Source organism: Amblyraja radiata, chromosome 34, assembly GCF_010909765.2.
Source record: "Amblyraja radiata isolate CabotCenter1 chromosome 34, sAmbRad1.1.pri, whole genome shotgun sequence".
Lineage (NCBI taxonomy): Eukaryota > Metazoa > Chordata > Chondrichthyes > Rajiformes > Rajidae > Amblyraja > Amblyraja radiata.
In genome coordinates, this window is record NC_045989.1 from 8315221 (window position 1) to 8332265 (window position 17045).

At 44.5% G+C, this 17045-nt stretch overlaps 1 protein-coding gene across 2 annotated transcripts in view; it reads right to left on the reverse strand.

Moving 5' to 3' along the window:
- Positions 1–17045, reverse strand: part of sv2b (synaptic vesicle glycoprotein 2B) — a 144248-nt gene that overhangs the window by 4712 nt on the left and 122491 nt on the right. For both annotated transcript variants that reach the window (XM_033050706.1, XM_033050707.1), the window contains exons 5-11: positions 15473–15606; positions 13716–13805; positions 12788–12898; positions 10080–10168; positions 4656–4820; positions 3686–3819; positions 645–851 (exon numbers count right to left, since the gene is read on the reverse strand). In XM_033050706.1, the coding sequence (XP_032906597.1) occupies positions 645–851; positions 3686–3819; positions 4656–4820; positions 10080–10168; positions 12788–12898; positions 13716–13805; positions 15473–15606 (930 nt within the window). The remainder of the gene's footprint in view (positions 1–644; positions 852–3685; positions 3820–4655; positions 4821–10079; positions 10169–12787; positions 12899–13715; positions 13806–15472; positions 15607–17045) is intronic.

Sequence of the window (17045 nt, forward strand, 5' to 3'; positions counted from 1 at the left end):
AGCTGAGAATTGATCGAGGTCCACCTTGAACACCTAGCAGTGTGTCAACACCCAGCATACACATGGGATTAATTCCCAAGGGAATCTTCCCATTGGGAAGCCCACGAGAACAACCCTAGCTCCTTTCCGAGTTTGTTATTGTGGATAACAAATCAAACTTTTGTGCATATGCCTTGACTTCAATGAATGGTTGACCAGACTCGAGGGGCTGAATATCCTGTTTCTGCTCCTTCCTCTTACATTCAGCCTGGGCGGCATGGTGGTTCAGCGGTAGAGTTGCTGCGTACAGGGCCAGAGACCCGGGTTCGATCCTGACTATGGGTGCTGTTTATACAGAGTTTGTATGTTCTCCCCATGACCTGCGTGAGTTTTCTCCGGGAGCTCCCGTTTCCTCCCACACTCCAAAAATGTACAGGTTTGCAGGCAAATTTCCTTGGTAAAATTGTAAATTGTCCCTAGTGTGTGTAGGATAGTGTTAGTGTGCGTTGTCGCGGACTCTGTGGGCCGAAGGGCCTGTTTCTGTGCTGTATCTCGAATCTAAACTAAACAAAACTAAACTAAACTAACCTAAGACTAACGTTCCTTCCGCTGTGACAAAAGAGCCACGTCAACTTCCTTGAAAATGATAATCAACAACTACTCACCAATCATCTTAATCCTTCCGATCTTGTCCATGAACAGGGCAGATACAATGTTCCCGGGCAACACAGCCAGCGAGCCCAGGAAACTGACCAAGTATGTGAGGAAGGCCGTTTCAGCATCGTCGGCGAAGTCAATCTGACATCCTTCCTTGTTGTGGAGGAACGTGCTGTTCAGAAATCTGCTGTGGGAAAACCTGGTCTTGAACAGATCTGGAACATAAACCAGAGTTAATGTTGTTTGAGGGGAGGAAAGAACTGCAGGTGCTTGTTTATATCGAAGATAGACACAAAATGCTGGAGTAACTCGGGTTGTTTCGGGTTGAGACCTTGAAATGTCACCCATTCCATCTCTCCAGAGATGCTGCATGTCCCTCTGAGTGACTCCATCATTTTGTGTCTATCTTCGATTTAATGTTGTTTGATGAGATCAAGCTTGAAAGGGTTCAGAGAAGATTTACCAGGATGTTGCCAGGACTCGAGGGGCTGAGCTATGGGGAGAGGTTGAGCGGGCTAGGGATTTATTCCTTGGAGCGCAGGAGGTTGAGGGGTGGTCCTATAGAGGTGTCGAAGATCTCGAAGGGATTGGGTAAATGCACTGTCTTTCACCCAGGTAGGGGAATCAAGAACCAGGAAAGCATTAAAGCATGTACCATCACTAGACTGAGGAATAGCATCTTCTCCTTCTGTTGCCAGACTTTGGAATGGTCGTTCCATTAGCTGAGGTACTGTTCTGCCTTTCCAATCGACCTCATTGCGGACAGTGGGCTATTTCTCTCGAACTGTGAGGCTACAATACTGAGAACTATATTCTGCACTCCGATATCCTTCTCTTCACTCTACCTTTTGTACTTGTGTTTGGCTTCTATGCATTCAAGTATAGCATGATCTGATTAGATTGGACAGCATGCAAACAAAAGTTGTATGCATGAGAATTTTAACCCTAAACCTAATCTAATAAACCTAAACCTAACATAATCTAAGGGCGGCACGGTGGTGCAGTGGTAGAGTTGCTGCCTTCCTGCGCTTGCCTGTGACCTGGAGACCTGGGTTCGATCCTGGAGACCTGTCACCGGAGACCTGGGTTCAATCCCGACTACGGGTGTTGTCTATACGGAGTTTGTACGTTCTCCCCGTGACCATGTGCGTTTTATCCATGATCTTAGGTTCCTCCCACACTCCAAAGACGTATAGGTTTGTAGCTTAATTGGCTTGGTATAACTGTAAATTGTCCTTAGTGTGTGTGTTGGATAGTGTTAATGTGCGGGGATCGCTGGTCAGTTCGGACTCCGTGGGCCGAAGGGCCTGTTTCCACGCTGTATCTCTAAACTAAACTGATCTCTCCATATTTTCCAACTTTCCTAATCCCAGTTGGGACGGTATCCAATGTGATCCCCCGGGATATTGAAGTAGACAAATTCAAACATAAATGAGAATTAAGCCATTTTTTAAAGAACTCTTTGAGAAAGCCATAGACAAGCCAAAGAAAATTACAATCATGTTAAACCTCTGCCAAAACATTAATTGCAGTTTGTTAAATAGAGGTGTAATCAAATTTGACTGGGAAATTATTAAATTGCAGCCATTTTAAATTAAATCAAATCTTATGCTGTGTTAATGCTTCTATAATAAAATCATTCAGACATTACTTAATAAATGGCTTTTGGTGATACTGTTAGACAATCAAGCAAACTTCTCTTCCCACTATGTGACTGCTGGCATTAGCCTGCCCAATATTCAAGTTGGAGAGAGGAGTGTTATAAGTGGTAAAAGATGAACTGTCCCCAACCTTGGACCATCCTGGAAAAAGGGATCTGAGATGCGGGGAATCGAGGGTGAGAGGGTCGAGGGGAGGGGTGGGTGTTTGGGAGAAGGTGTGGAGGAAGCAAGGAGGAGAGTGAGCTGTAGCATCTGTTCCTGCGCCCAGCCATGTGGGCATGAGTGCTTGTGTGCTGACATCAGTGTTAATGTCCATGTAGCAGAGCTGGTCTCTGGTTATTGCCTCTGGTCTCTGGACCATTGTCTATGGTCTCTGGTTATGTTGGTTCCTCCTGCCACTGGATTAAGATCTTGTTCGGACAAGTCCATGTGGTAGCTGGGGTGCAATTGCTATCTCATATTAAATTAATGGGTAACCTCAAAGGCCGAATCTTAGAATGGAGATGAGGAGGATTTTGCTGAGAGGAATAGATCAGGTACAAGCACAGAGTCTTAATACAATACAATACAATTTATTTGTTGTCATTTGAACCTCATTGAGGTTCAAACAAAATTTGGTTTCTGCAGTCATACACACAAGAAAAAGAACCAAGACACAAGACAATTTACACAAACATCCATCACAGTGAATCTCCTCCTCACTGTGATGGAAGGCAAAGTCTTATCTCTCCCCTGCACTCCTCATTCTCCTCCCAATGTCAGAGTCAAAGCCCCCGGCGGGCGATGGTAAGTAAGTCCCAGAGTAGGGGAATGGAGAACCAGAGAACATAGATTTAAGGTGGAGGAAAGATTTAATAGGAACATGAGGGGTAACATTTTCACAAAAAGGGTGGTGGATGTATGGAACGAACTGCCAGAGGAGGTAGTTGAAACAGGGACTATTGCAATGTTTAAGAAACAATTCGACAGGTACAGAGTCTGAAGAAGGGTTTTGGCCTGAAACATTGCCTGTTTCCTTCGATCCATAGATGCTGCTGCACCCGCTGAGTTTCTCCAGCATTTTTGTGTACCTTCGACAGGTACATTGATAGGACAGGTTTAGAGGGATATGGGCCAAATGCAGGCAGGTGGGACTGGGATAGATGGGACATATTGGATGGTGTTGGCAGGTTGGACCAAAGGGCCTGTTTCCACACACTATGACTCTATGACTTTTTAGCTAGAGGGTGGTGAATCTGTGTAATTCATTGCCACAGATGGCGGTGGAGGCCAAGACATTGTGTATTCTAGAACATCAAGTTCCTCATGGACCCACATATCTTGCGCCAGTTGCAAGATAGGATCAGCCAGATATCCTTCCTCGACTGTGCTCCAATGCAGATGCTGACCTGTGTTATAGAAGACTGTGCTCACAAAGGTACAATTCTTGAAGTGAGTGTTGATCGATGAAATGTCTTCAAAGTAGCAATCCTCAAACAGGGAGTCCTCAAAGGTAATAGATTTAAATTTGATCGCAATGAATCTGTAGAGAAAGAAATCGGCAATTAAGATCACCACTTTCAATGTTTTTTGACTACCGAATAGAGGAACGACAGAATAAATCACACTGGTGGCTTGGCAGCTGAATATAGTCCTGACTTATTAACAGTTGATCAACATTATTTGTTTCCATCCCGATGGGGTGAGATGGTGGATAATTACCATCGGGTGGCGCCAGGATGGCAGCCTCACTCGTCCTCAAACTCGGCGAAGGTCGTGAATTAGGTTGTGAAAGTGGGACAGGGTCTTAAAGCAGCAACTCTACCGCTGCGCCACCGTGCTAATTGTTTTTATGAGCATGTTTCGATACCTCTCATAATGTTGAGCTCTGCCTCAGAGGGAGGTGGAGACCGGTTCTCTGGATACTTTCAAGAGAGAGCTAGATAGGGCTCTTAAAGATAGCGGAGTCAGGATATGGGGAGAAGGCAGGAACGGGGTACTGATTGGGGATGATCAGCCATGATCACATTGAATGGCGGTGAGTGACCTAACAGAAGTCTACAAGGCTATGAAAGGCTTTAATAGGAAGACCTCTGGAAAATGTTTCCATTTGAGACGAGAACTAAGAGGCCATAAATATGCATTGGCCACCAGGAGATCCAATAGGATATCCAGGAGAATGTTGTCTCTCAGTTTATGGTTAGAAGAGAGCTTTCAAGAGAGAGCTAGATAGCAGAGTCAGGGGATATGGGGAGAAGGCAGGAACGGGGTACTGATTGGGGATGATCACATTGAATGGCGGTGCTGACTCAAAGGGCCAAATGGCCTACTCCTGCACCTATTGTCTATTGTCTATTGCCACTGATTGAGTGTGCTTACCTGACATTGATGTACTCTCCCTCTATGTGAAACTGGTTCTCCAGTGTGAAGTTGAATGTGAAGTGCTCAACCCGCTCCTGGTGGAAGGTCTTCATTCTCGATTCATAGTCTTCATTTTGATAGTACTTGATCATGTCGGGGAACCACACAGTCAGTCCGTAGTAGCTGCAGAGCCCAAAATAAATATGGTTCAACATGCAGTTAAATTCATTTCATAGTCACCTGGCCCTCTCCCATGTGGCCCCATCAGTCATCCACTAATGGAAAAGAAACTCGAGAAATGAGAATTTTGAAGCAGTTCTAATAGGAACGACAGAGTCTAATTAGCTCCCTCGAGATTTGTCAAACATAACCAGCCTCGAAGGGGGACATAAAAAGCTGGAGTTACTCAGCGGGTCAGTCAGATTCACTCGGGGAAAGGAATAGGTGATGTTTCGGGTCAAGACCCATCTTCAAACACCTTCTTCTGAAGAAGGGTCTCGACCCAAAACGTCCCCGCTTCCTTTCTTCCAGAGATGCTGTCTGACCCGCTGAGTTACTCCAGCATCAGCAGTTCCTTCCTACACAGAGCCAGCCTGGAATCATTAGTCATTCTACATATTGGTTATCTTGTTTTATTGATGTCAACATTGTGTGCCAAAAGATGCTTAGGTTCAAAAGCAGTGATTACCTGAAAGAAAGGGGTAGTGAGATAGTAGAAACCATTTGGCCCATCGAGTCTATGCTGGCTAACAAAACAATCCCATTCCTTCAGTAATCTTCTCTGTAATCTATTCTCCCACCAGCCAAAGGTAGACAAAAATGCTGGAGAAAGTCAGCGGGTGAGGCAGCATCTAGAAGAAGGGTCCCGACCCGAAACGTCACCTATTCCTTCGCTCCATAAATGCTGCCTCACCCGCTGAGTTTCTCCAGCATTTTTGTCTACCTTCGATTTTACCAGCATCTGCAGTTCTTTCTTAAAACTACCAATCAACAACCTACATCCACCAATGATAGGGACAATTTCATATTGGTTTACTTAATCTACTGACCCATACGTATTTGGGATGCGGGAGGAATCTGGAGCACTCAGAGGACACTCATGCTGTCACAGGGAGACTGCTGGAGGTCGGGATTGAACCCAGAGCATTGACGGTGAGAGAGAGCATCTTGGCTAGCTGTGCAATCTCCAAATGTGTGATCATTGGGATTCTTAACTCGAGCACTCCCCTATCATCTATACTGTGGTGAATTCTTCTCCAAATGTTCATTAAAATGAAAGAATTGTGGACACAGCCCAGACCATCACACAAGCCAACCACTCTTCCATTGACTCCATTTACACCTCACGCTGCCTCGGCAAGGCCAGCAGCATAATCAAGGACGAGTCGCATCCAGGCCACTCCCTCTTCTCCCCTCTCCTTATCAGGTAAGAGGTACAGAAGTGTGACAACACACACCTCCACGTTCAGGAACAGTTTCTTCCCAGCTGTTCAGACAACTGGACCATCCTACCAACAACGAGAGAGCAGTCCTGAGCTACTATCTACCTCATTGGAGACCCTTGGACTATCTTTGATCGGATTTTACTGGACTTTATCTTGCACTAAACGCTATTCACATTATTCCCTTTATCGTGCATCTGTACACAGCGGACGGATTGATTGTAATCATGCATTGCCTTTCGTTGACAGGTTAGCATGCAACAAAAGATTTTCATTGTACCTCGGTACACACGACAATGAACTAAACTAAACTAATTATGGTGGGCAGTTTTCAACTGACTACCTGGAATGAGGTTGAAGTTGTGAATTGAGCCATCCAGTTGCGACGGTCAAGGCTACCAATCATGAGCTGGAATGTGAGAGTATCAGATACAGTTTCCATCTCTGGCTGCTGTGGGCAGCTTTGACCCAAATGGCTGGCTTCTACTCCAAATGTTTCCAAGCAGCGCAGTGGTGCAGCTAGCAGATCAGCTGCCTCACAGTGGCGGAGACATGGGTTCAGTCCTGACCTCGGATGCTGTGTGTGTGTGTGAGGTTTGCATGTTCCCCCTGTGGCGCCATCTCTTTCAACACCAAGGTCCTTCTCATGAAGGTGTTGTCTAAGGCTGGACCAAGTGATGATGTAGGATCAGCGATATATTTTCAAGTCATAACTTGGATTGGAGGTTGCAGTTTGTTTATTCATGAATGCCCATTGCCTTTGTCCTTCTAAACAACAGTTATAGGTTTGACTAATGGGTTCAAAGGAGCCTCATCAAAATATCAGCTAATCCAGTGGTTCTTCACCTGGAGATCACAGCCTGGAGTTTGCAACACCATATAAAATAGAGTGAATGTGGAGAGGGTGGTTCCAGTAATGGGAGAGTCTAGGATCAGAGGGATCTTATTTAAAAATGACAACAAGTAATGATAAACTCAGCTTGCTATATGCCCCAGATGTGTGATTACTAACAGTCCTTAAGAAATCCTAAGACATCAGCTGTTCTTCAGTACCCGGCGTGTCCAAAGATGTCTACATGATGGGGTGAGATGGGAGCATCTTTTACAGAGTGTGAACAAACTGGTTGGCTACCACTAACCTAATCAACACCCTCTTCATCTCATGTTTTCTCTTACGATGGTTCCCAGCAGTCTGGGGCACAATTGCTCATCAAGAGAAGGAGGTTGAGAGCTGTAAATTTAGTTTTAGCTTAGCTTAGAGATACAGTGCCGAAACAGGCCCTTTGCCCCACCCAGTCCATACCGACCAGCGATTCCCATACATTAACACTATCCTACACACACCAGGGACAATTTACACTTATACCAAGCCAATTAACCTACAAACCTGTATGTCTTTGTAGTGTAGGAGGAAACCAGAAGATCTCAGAGAAAACCCACGCGGTCATGGTGAGAACGTACAAATTCCGTACAGACAGCACCTGTAGCTGGGATTGAACCTGGGTCTCTGGCGCTGTAAGGCAGCAACTCTCCCACTACGCCATCGTGCCACCCTTTAAGCAGTCCCTTTTGGCAGTTGCCATCAGCAAATTAGAAAAGAGAAGTTTTGCCCATGAGGGAGTGTATCCTTTGGTGATTGAAACCAGCAAAACAACAGAAATCACAGGGTTAATTGTGCAACTGCATCTGAAACCCAGACCTGTTGAAATTAATGGCATCAGATTTGTGTGTGCGCTCAGTCTCTTTTCTGCAACATTTTAATTGAAAAGATTCTTTAGAGCTTTGGAATTTAAATGGATGGTTAATTCACAAATCTTCCTTTATTATGCAATCCGCCCCACTGATTCTGATATTAACCAATGCCTTTTATTATGAACTTTTAGAATTTAACGACTTGAATATTTTATGTGGACATTGTGCCATTTTCTTTCCTGCACAGAATACGATCATAGCATCTGAGAATTTTATAGAAGATTAGACCCGTTGGGTCTGCTCCTCCAATGCCCCCGTTCACTACCCGTAGCCCCCAATTGCACTTGCCCTGCGTGTTGCAATAGCAATTCACCCTCCCCCTCCTGTGAGGTGAAAAGTTCAGAGTGTTCCTGTGTCGCAACATTGGATCAAAGTGTGTTGGAAGCTGGCAGGAATGATTTTAACAGTAAAAATCTTGTGAAAGTTGGCATTTTTAAAGCTTTAATCGCGAATAACATCAAATATGGGATGAAATCTTCAGTGAAGCTGATCACTGCTAACCGAGCCATTGTGACATAATCAGTTGAAACTGGTCCTTTAAAATTCAAAGTATTTTGATTTTTTTTAACTTTAATCAGTAATATGTTGAGAAATAAAGCATAAAATGTTCAGTGAAGGTGAATCTATGCCCAGAAGGGAAAAATTTGAATCAGAATATTTAAAAATCTTGTGAAAGTTGGCATTTTTAAAGCTTTAATCACAAATAACGTGAAATATAGGATGAAATCTTCAGTGAAGCTGATCACTGCTGGCCGAGCCATTGTGATGTCATCAGTGAAAGCTGGTCGTTTTAAATTCAAAGTCTTTTGATGTTTTTAAACTTCTTACTTACTTTTAATCAGCAATAAGTCGAGAAATAAAGCATAAAATGTTAAGTGAAGGTGTGGGGAACAATCTCGATCAGAATATGTAAAAATGTAATCGTTACCGCATGTTGTTTTTGTGAAGATCTAAAGACAACCACATATACACACACAAACACACATACAAGATCAGACTTTTAATAAGTACCAGACCAAGTGCAGACCCAGAATGCACCCATTCCCTACCCGTAGCCCCCATGGGAGGCGTGGGTATCCAACTCAAGCCGTTCCCGAATGTGTGGTATATCTGAGTGCTTTTTTTAAACTGTGTTTAAAGGGGCAATTGAGACATCAGAGTTCCAATTCCCACTACTCCCTGAATGACACAAATATTTCCTCAAAGCTGCTTTAATCCGACCATGTTGTCTCCACGTTCTTTGTCTGTTTTGCTGCATGTTACAGGTTCTTTCTATCCATCTTACATCATGATTTCAAAACCATTCACATTCAATAGTCAATAGATAATAGACAATAGACAATAGGTGCAGGAGTAGGCCATTTGGCCCTTTGAGTCAGCACCGCCATTCAATGTGATCATGGCTGATCACCCCCAATCAGTACCCCGTTCCTGCCTTCTCCCCATATCCCCTGACTCTGCTATCTAACTCTCTCTTGAAAGCTCTCTTCTAACCATAAACTTAGAGACAACATTCTCCTGGATATCCTATTGGATCTCCTGGTGGCCAATGCATATTTATGGTCTCTTAGTTCTCGTCTCAAATGGAAACATTTTCCAGAGGTCTTCCTATTAAAGCCTTTCATAGCCTTGTAGACTTCTGTTAAGTCACCCACCCATCGGTCTATTTTATCCTATTTTGGTTGATGGGGTAAATGGGAGTAGACTCATGGTGCGGAATCGTTCTTCCAGTACTTGATACAAATATTAATTGGTCAATGAGTTAAAAAACTTCACCAAGAGAGAAAGCTAAACAACTTCTCACATTAAATATTTAGTCTTTAGTCTTTACTTTAGACCTTTGAGATGCAGCAAGGAAACAAGCCCTGCAAACCACCAAGTCCACGCCAACCAGTGATCCTTGTACACTGACACTATCCTATGCACTCGGGACAATTTACAATTGTTTTACCAAAGTGCTATTAACCAACAAACCCACACCGACCAATGATCCCTGCACATTAACACTACCCTACACACACTAGGGACTATTTTTACATTTGCACCAAGCCAATTAACCTACAAACCTGTACGTCTTAGGAGAAAACCAAAGCACCCGGAGTAAATCCACGCGGTCACACGGAGAGCACATGAACTTTGTACAGACAGCACCCTTAGTCAGGATCGAACCCGGGTCTCTGGCACTGTAAGGCACTGTAACTCTACCGCTGCGCCACCGTGCCACCACTAGGCTCTGATTAACACTAACCTGAAGGACAAGGTAAACCAAACTACTGCCAAGAATAGAGTTGTCATCCGGTATTTGGGTAAAAAGCAAAGCAACATGTTCTGCCAGACCTGCAAACAGACAGAACATCAAATGTTAGACAACTACCCGTAGATGTTCAAAGCAAATTGCTGCAGATTCTCGTGTTACTCAGAAGGTCATCTATCGAATATTGCTTACTTCCCGACATAACTCGACGGGATCCAATTAAACATGTTGGGATTGAGTCAACTTCGGTTACAAAAATACAAAAAGAACCGGGTAAATTGGACACCGAATAGTGGAGAGTGAAGACGATCTCCTTCGATCTTCCTTCGACGATGATGAAGACTATCTACGACTACCTTCGACTACTCTCGATCACCTACGGCTAACATGCCGACCTACTACGACTTACTACGACTAAACCTACGAGTAAAAAAAGTATCAATTTTTTCCATGGCGACATTTTTTTATTCGTGGGCATTTTTTAACATATTGAAAGCCTAGCGGAGACCACTCTCGAGCATGAAGGAGAGTTACGAAGACCTCCTACGACCTTGTGTCGACCATGCTGCGAGTATGAGTCGAGGGCAAACTCGCCAGAACTCGCGGATTAGGTCGCCCAAGTGGGACAGGCCCTTAACTCTGACTTTTCTTTTAACTCTAAACTTTTCCCAGTTCTGGTAGAAGATTATCAACCTTTGTTTCCCCCACTATTGATGCTGCCTGACTTGCTGCATACTTCCATCATTTTCGGTTTTAACTCATGCTATTTTAGTTTAGTTTAAAGATACAGCGCTGAAACGGAGCCTTTGGCCCACCGGGTCCACAAAAACAAGCAATCCCCGCACATTAACACTATCCTACACACATTAGGGACAACATGTTCTGCCAGACCTGCAAATTGACAGAACATCAAATATTAGACAACCACCCACAGATGTTCGGGTCAGTAAGTGAAGAGTGTATACCAGGGGTGGGGAACCTGCGACCTTAAGGCCACATGCGGCCTTCTAAGCCATTAAGTGCGGCCTTTTAAATGAATCCAAATTTTGTGGAACAAATCTTTTTATTTTTATTAATATGTTTTTGTTCATCTTTTATTATTTTTATTTTAATCGTAAAATGAACGTATTTAAAATACCAAAGAGTAAAGGAAGATTCAACGAAATAATCCTCCCCGACTGACGGCCACAATTAAAACATTAGTAAGTCATGAGGGCTATTTTAACAAAATAATGTACATTTTGAAGTATATCTGATTGAAGTTTCTTGGATTCGGCCTTATTAGATTACAGCTAAATGCACCATTCCACCATGATAAGGTTCCCCACCCCTGGCGTATACATTGGTTTTACAAGGTGGCAGGCTGGAACAAACAGGGCTTAGGCACTCAGGTGCTTTTATCTGAAAGATTCCTGCTGGTGGGGGGGGAGGTGGGCTAGTGGCGGTGGGAATAATATTGTCTACCACTAACATTGTATCATAGTCCCAGATGTCTAAGGTGCTCTATTCCCACCATTCATTTTAGCTTAGTTTACTTTTAGTTTAGAGATATAGTGTGGAAACAGGCCCTTCGTCCCACTGAGTCCGTGCTGACCAGCGTTCCCCATACACTTGCACTATCTACACACGGGGACAATTTATCTTTTTTTTTCCAAAACCAAATTGACTCACGGAAAACCTGTACTTCTTTAGAATGTGCGAAGAAACCGGAGCTTCTGGGGAAAACCCACGGGGGTCGCAGGATTAAAGTACAAACTCCGTACAGACAACACACTTAGTGAGGATTTAACCCGGGTGTCTGGTGCTGTAAGGCTCTATTGTTGCGCCACCGTTGACATTGACTTCAATGGAAAGGATGGCCCCATAGCAGAAGTGTCCATGTCGCGGGGCTGGGAACTGGAAGTATCCTGAGATAATTCTGCTAGCACCATCGTCTATTGCGACAAGTGATGGCTCCCACTGATTGTCGCCGGAAGCTTGCGTTCTTTTCAGGACGGACGATGACAGCGAGGCCAACATTTGTAACAAGATGGACATGAAAAGAAGAAGAATGGAACGGATTATCAAGACGGGCACACAATGGCTAAAACTGCTATGCCTATAAGCAACAGTGACCAGACATGACTTTCTACATGCTGAAGACACAGAGTGCTGGAGTATGGGTCAGGCAGCATCTCTGGAGAACATGTATCTCCTGCCTACCTACCAATCTTTGTATGATTTAGAGAGCCAAGTGAGGCTCTCTAAATGTGGCTGACTTCAAAGATGGAAATGAAGGTAATACAGGTGTTATAACTTAACCAGAGAAGTGTACAGGATGACTGACTGCACAGCTACATCGTCAATCAGTGACACCACAAGACAACTAGAGACATAGAAACATAGGTGAAGGAAAAGGCCATTCGGCCCTTCGAACCAGCACCGCCATTCATTATGATCATGGCTGATCATCTAAAATCAGTACCCCGTTCCTGCTTTTTCCCCACTTGGGATTTGGGCCTAACTATGGTCACATGAACATCAGTCTACCACCATGGTGGGAGATGGAGGACCTGCTTCATGCCAGTGATAAGTCAATGTTTTCACTTGGCAGAGTTAGACATTTACCCATGTATGTAATGGGGCTCTCCATTTATCATTCCACCCTCATATGAGTGTTGACAATGGTTCACAGTGTTGTAGTGTGTTTGATTCATACAGACCTGCTTCACCACAGTCATAATCCTGACCAGCCAGCGCTGAAACCAAGTTCCAGTGGAGCTCTGAATCTCAATGAATTCATCCATTTGCATCGGGGTTTTTATATGGGAGACCTGGAATAGATAAGATTCTTGATGTATTGGCGTTGATCTTCTGCCACCCTTCCCCTCCCATTTCATCATCCCCACTAATCACAGAAGCATTGACATCGGGCAAGTATTTCGTGAAGTGATAATAGTCAGGTTTCCACTGACGGACTGACCTACACTTGGCAGGTTGGGGATGAGAGAGGGTGTGAGAGAAATAGAGGGGAACTGAGATGCAGGGAAGGGAATGAGGAGAAATCAGGAAAGAAGATTCAGAGGAAGATGTAGAGAGAGAGAGAAGGAAGGCGGATATGAGGAAGAACAAAGGGGAGGAAGAGCTGGCTTGGTTGGTGGACAGGTGCGAGGAAAGAGCAAGTGGCTAGAGGGAGTTAGGAGCAGGGCAGGACAGTGTTGGATGGAAGGCAACTCACCTCAAGCCATTCCTCTAGCATATTAAAAAAAATACTGTTCTCAATAACGCACTTGTTTAGTTGAAAGGTGTAGCAAAGTATAACAGGCTCTTTAGCCAACATGTCCACACCGACCATTCACACTCGTTCTCCATTATCACATTTTTGCATCCACTCTTTACCACACAAGGGACAATTTACAGAGGCCAATAACCTACAAACCCATCTTTGGGAAGTGGGAGGAAACAGGAGTATCTGGAGGAAACCCATGCGGTCTCAGGGAGAACGGGCGAACTCCACAAAAGGAAAACCTGAGGTCAGGATCGAACCCGGGCCGCTCGCTCGGTGAGGCAGCAGCTCTACCTGCTACGCCACTGTGCCGCCAGAGAGTGGCGCCATATTGAGATTGTTTATTGAGATCATTTTCAGCTCACCGTGAAGACGGCCTCTGGATGACCCTTAGCTCTCATGTTTGTGTCATAAATCTTCTTTAAAACCATCCAGGCTTCATCGTGCTTCCCGATCTATGAACCAGAAAAATAATAAAACATTAACTTTAGAAACCTGAATTATCACAGCCGAGAGAGAGGTTTGAAAACTCAGGGACAGATTCTTCCCAGCTGTTCTCGGGCAACTGAATCATCCACTCACCAACTAGAGAGCGTTCCTGACCCACTATCGACCTCAATGGAGACCCTCGGACTATCTTTAATCAGACTTTACTGGACTTTATCTTGCACCAAACATTATTCCCTTTATCCTGTATCTGTACGGTGTGAACGGCGTGATTGTACTTGTAGATTGGCTATTTCCTACTAGCCAATTATAGTGCTTGTTAGTAGTAGCCCCGCCTAGTATGTGCTTTATAATATCGAGAAGTCCTTTATGCTAGTTAGCAGCGGTAGCAGCTCGGAGCTGTAACATCTGCAGGTCCTGTGCTGTTAGTGATTTAATAAATATGTGTTGTATCTTAATGTGTGTTCAAGTCATATCATTACATGGTGTCAGATGTGGGATTCGAACCCACACCTCCAATTGGAGACCAGTACTCATTTTTAGTTTGTACGCTGGCTGGATAGCACATAACAAAAGAGCTTTTCACTGTACCTCATTACATGTGACAATAAACTAAACTACCTTGTTATTGTTTTTGGGATTACCCACATCTTGCCGTTTTCAGTTCCCGCTCATCCCTCTTTATTGACATCGTTGACCTCAAGAAAGTGACCCTGCAAAACCAGTCTCTCCTTTTCAGTCAACCCTTCCAGTGCCGGTAACATCCTCATGAATCTTTCTTTTTCCCCCTTTTTCAGTTTAATTACATCTTTCCCTGATCAGGTGACTAGAACCGTATACAATATTTCAGATGCGGCCTTAGTAACTTCTTGTACAGCTGTAACATGATGTCCCATCTCCGGTGCTCATTACACTAAGGGTGGAAGTGTGCCAAACACCTTCTTCACCACCTTATCTACCTACCAATAGCTGTACAGCAGCGGAAAAGGCACTTCGGCCCATCTTGTCCATGCCGACCAAGTTAGAGTCCCATCTGCCTGCATTTGGCCCATATCCCTCTGAACCTTTCCGATCTATATATATGTCCAAATGCCTTTTAAAAGTCACAATAGCCGTTTCTAAGGCTTCATCTGGCCACCAGTTCTGGATACCGATTGCCCTCTGAGTGAAACAAGTTGGCCCTGAGGTTACTCTTACATCTCTCCCTTCTCATCTTAATCCTATGGTCTCTAATTTCCCTGGGAAAAAAATACTGTGAGCGTTTCACTTTATCCATGCCTCTCATGCTCTTGTACACCTTGGTTAGATCAGCCCACAGCCCCCTGCGCTGCAAAGGAAAAATGTCCCAGTCAATTCAACCTCTCCCTAGAACTCCAGCCCACAAGCCCAGATAACCTCCTCATGAATCTCTCCTGCACCATTTCCAACTTAATGACATCCTTCCTCCAGCTGGGCGACCAGAACTACACACGATCACCATACAATCCCCATTAAAATATTTCTCCAGGCACAGACCATCATTACCCTGCATATATTGAGTATATTTTGTTGTTCACCACAGGATAACACAACGCACGAGGTGAGTGAAAGATTCCAAGGTTTAAACAAATCTATAGTGGGTTAGACTGGCTCTGTTAGAGGTCAGTGCAGTAGATACGATTTGCATTGTGCTCACCTCCAGTAAGTAGCGTGGGCTCTCCGGCATGAACATAAGACCAAGGAGGGACGAGAGGGAAGGCAGAGCACACACAACGACAAACAGGCGCCAACTGTGGAATTGGAAGGATGAACCCATGCTGAATCCCCAGCCTGTAACAAATAGAACAATATGTAAAGCCACAGTGACACCTGTGCCAGCTTAGGTTAAAGAATAGTGTGGAGACAAGTTCTCTATCCATTGATGAGGTTTTCCTTTACATCGGACCTTCTCCCTTTCTTGGGAATACTGATTTGGAGCTCCGCAGACTGCAGCCGACCTTCCCCATGTCGTTTAGTTTCGATATACAGCATACAGACAGGCCCTTCAGCCCACAGAGTCCGTGCTAACCAGCAATCACCCAAACACTAGGTCAGACCGAACGCCACAAGAGATCCTTCTTCCCTGTGGCTATCAAACTTTACAACTCCTCCCCCTTCTGTTGTGGGTGGATTGAGACTGATTCCCCTCCCCAACCCCCCACCCCCACACACCTCCACCCCCACCATCCCAATCTTTGCACATCCCCCAAACCTTTCCACTCATCACTCTAATTTCATTTTTCATGCATTTTGTGTTTTGTGTATTTTGTGTTTTATGACTGTTTGCAGATTAATTTCTCTCCTGGGATAAATAAAGTTCTATTGTAACGTATCGGGTCAATCTCCAGAAGCCAATTATCCTACAAACTCCGTGTCCAGTTTAATTTAGTTTAGAGATACAGCACTGAAACAGGCCCTTTGATCCACCTAGGCTGCACCGAACAGTGATGTCCGTACATTAGGAATATTCTACAGACTGGGGGCAATTTACAATTTTTTTTTACCAAACTCAATTAACCTACAAACCTGTTCAAAAGGGAACTGCAGATGCTGGAATATCGAAGGTACACAAAATTGCTGGGGAAACTCAGCGGGTGCAGCAGCATCTATGGAGCGAAGGAAATAGGCGACGTTTCGGCCCGAAACGTCACCTATTTCCTTCGCTCCATAGATGCTGCTGCACCCGCTGAGTTTCCCCAGCAATTTTGTGTACCTAACCTACAAACCTGTTTGTCTTTCTAATATAGGAGGAAACCAGTGCTCCTGGATAAAACAGGGAGAGCGTACAAACTCCGTACAGACAGCACCTGTAGTCAAGGTCTCTGGGGATGTAAGGTAGCACTGTGCTGCCCCTAATGTAATGGTTCTTCATGTGTGCTAGGCACTTTATTGTCAGTAGAAACATTGAGCAGAAGGAAGCACCTCTGGACTGTGCAGTGCTTGGTAATAATCAGAAATGGAAAGAACACCTTAACTTTTGTGTCATGAAAATATCTTGATGTAGGGTAATGCTCTTGCACAAGTGAGGCGAGCATCCTTTTCATACTCTGAGTGTGTGTGAAGTTTATCACACTGAGGCCATTGGGTTGGGACTTCTGAGTGTATCAGACACAAATGCTGGAGTAATCAGAGAGTCTTTTATGGAGCTGGTCAGGATGAGCCATGGCAAAGACCCTTGCATCATTCTACCGACCCTTTTTGCACTCCTACAATCAGCAAAGAGGTGGGCA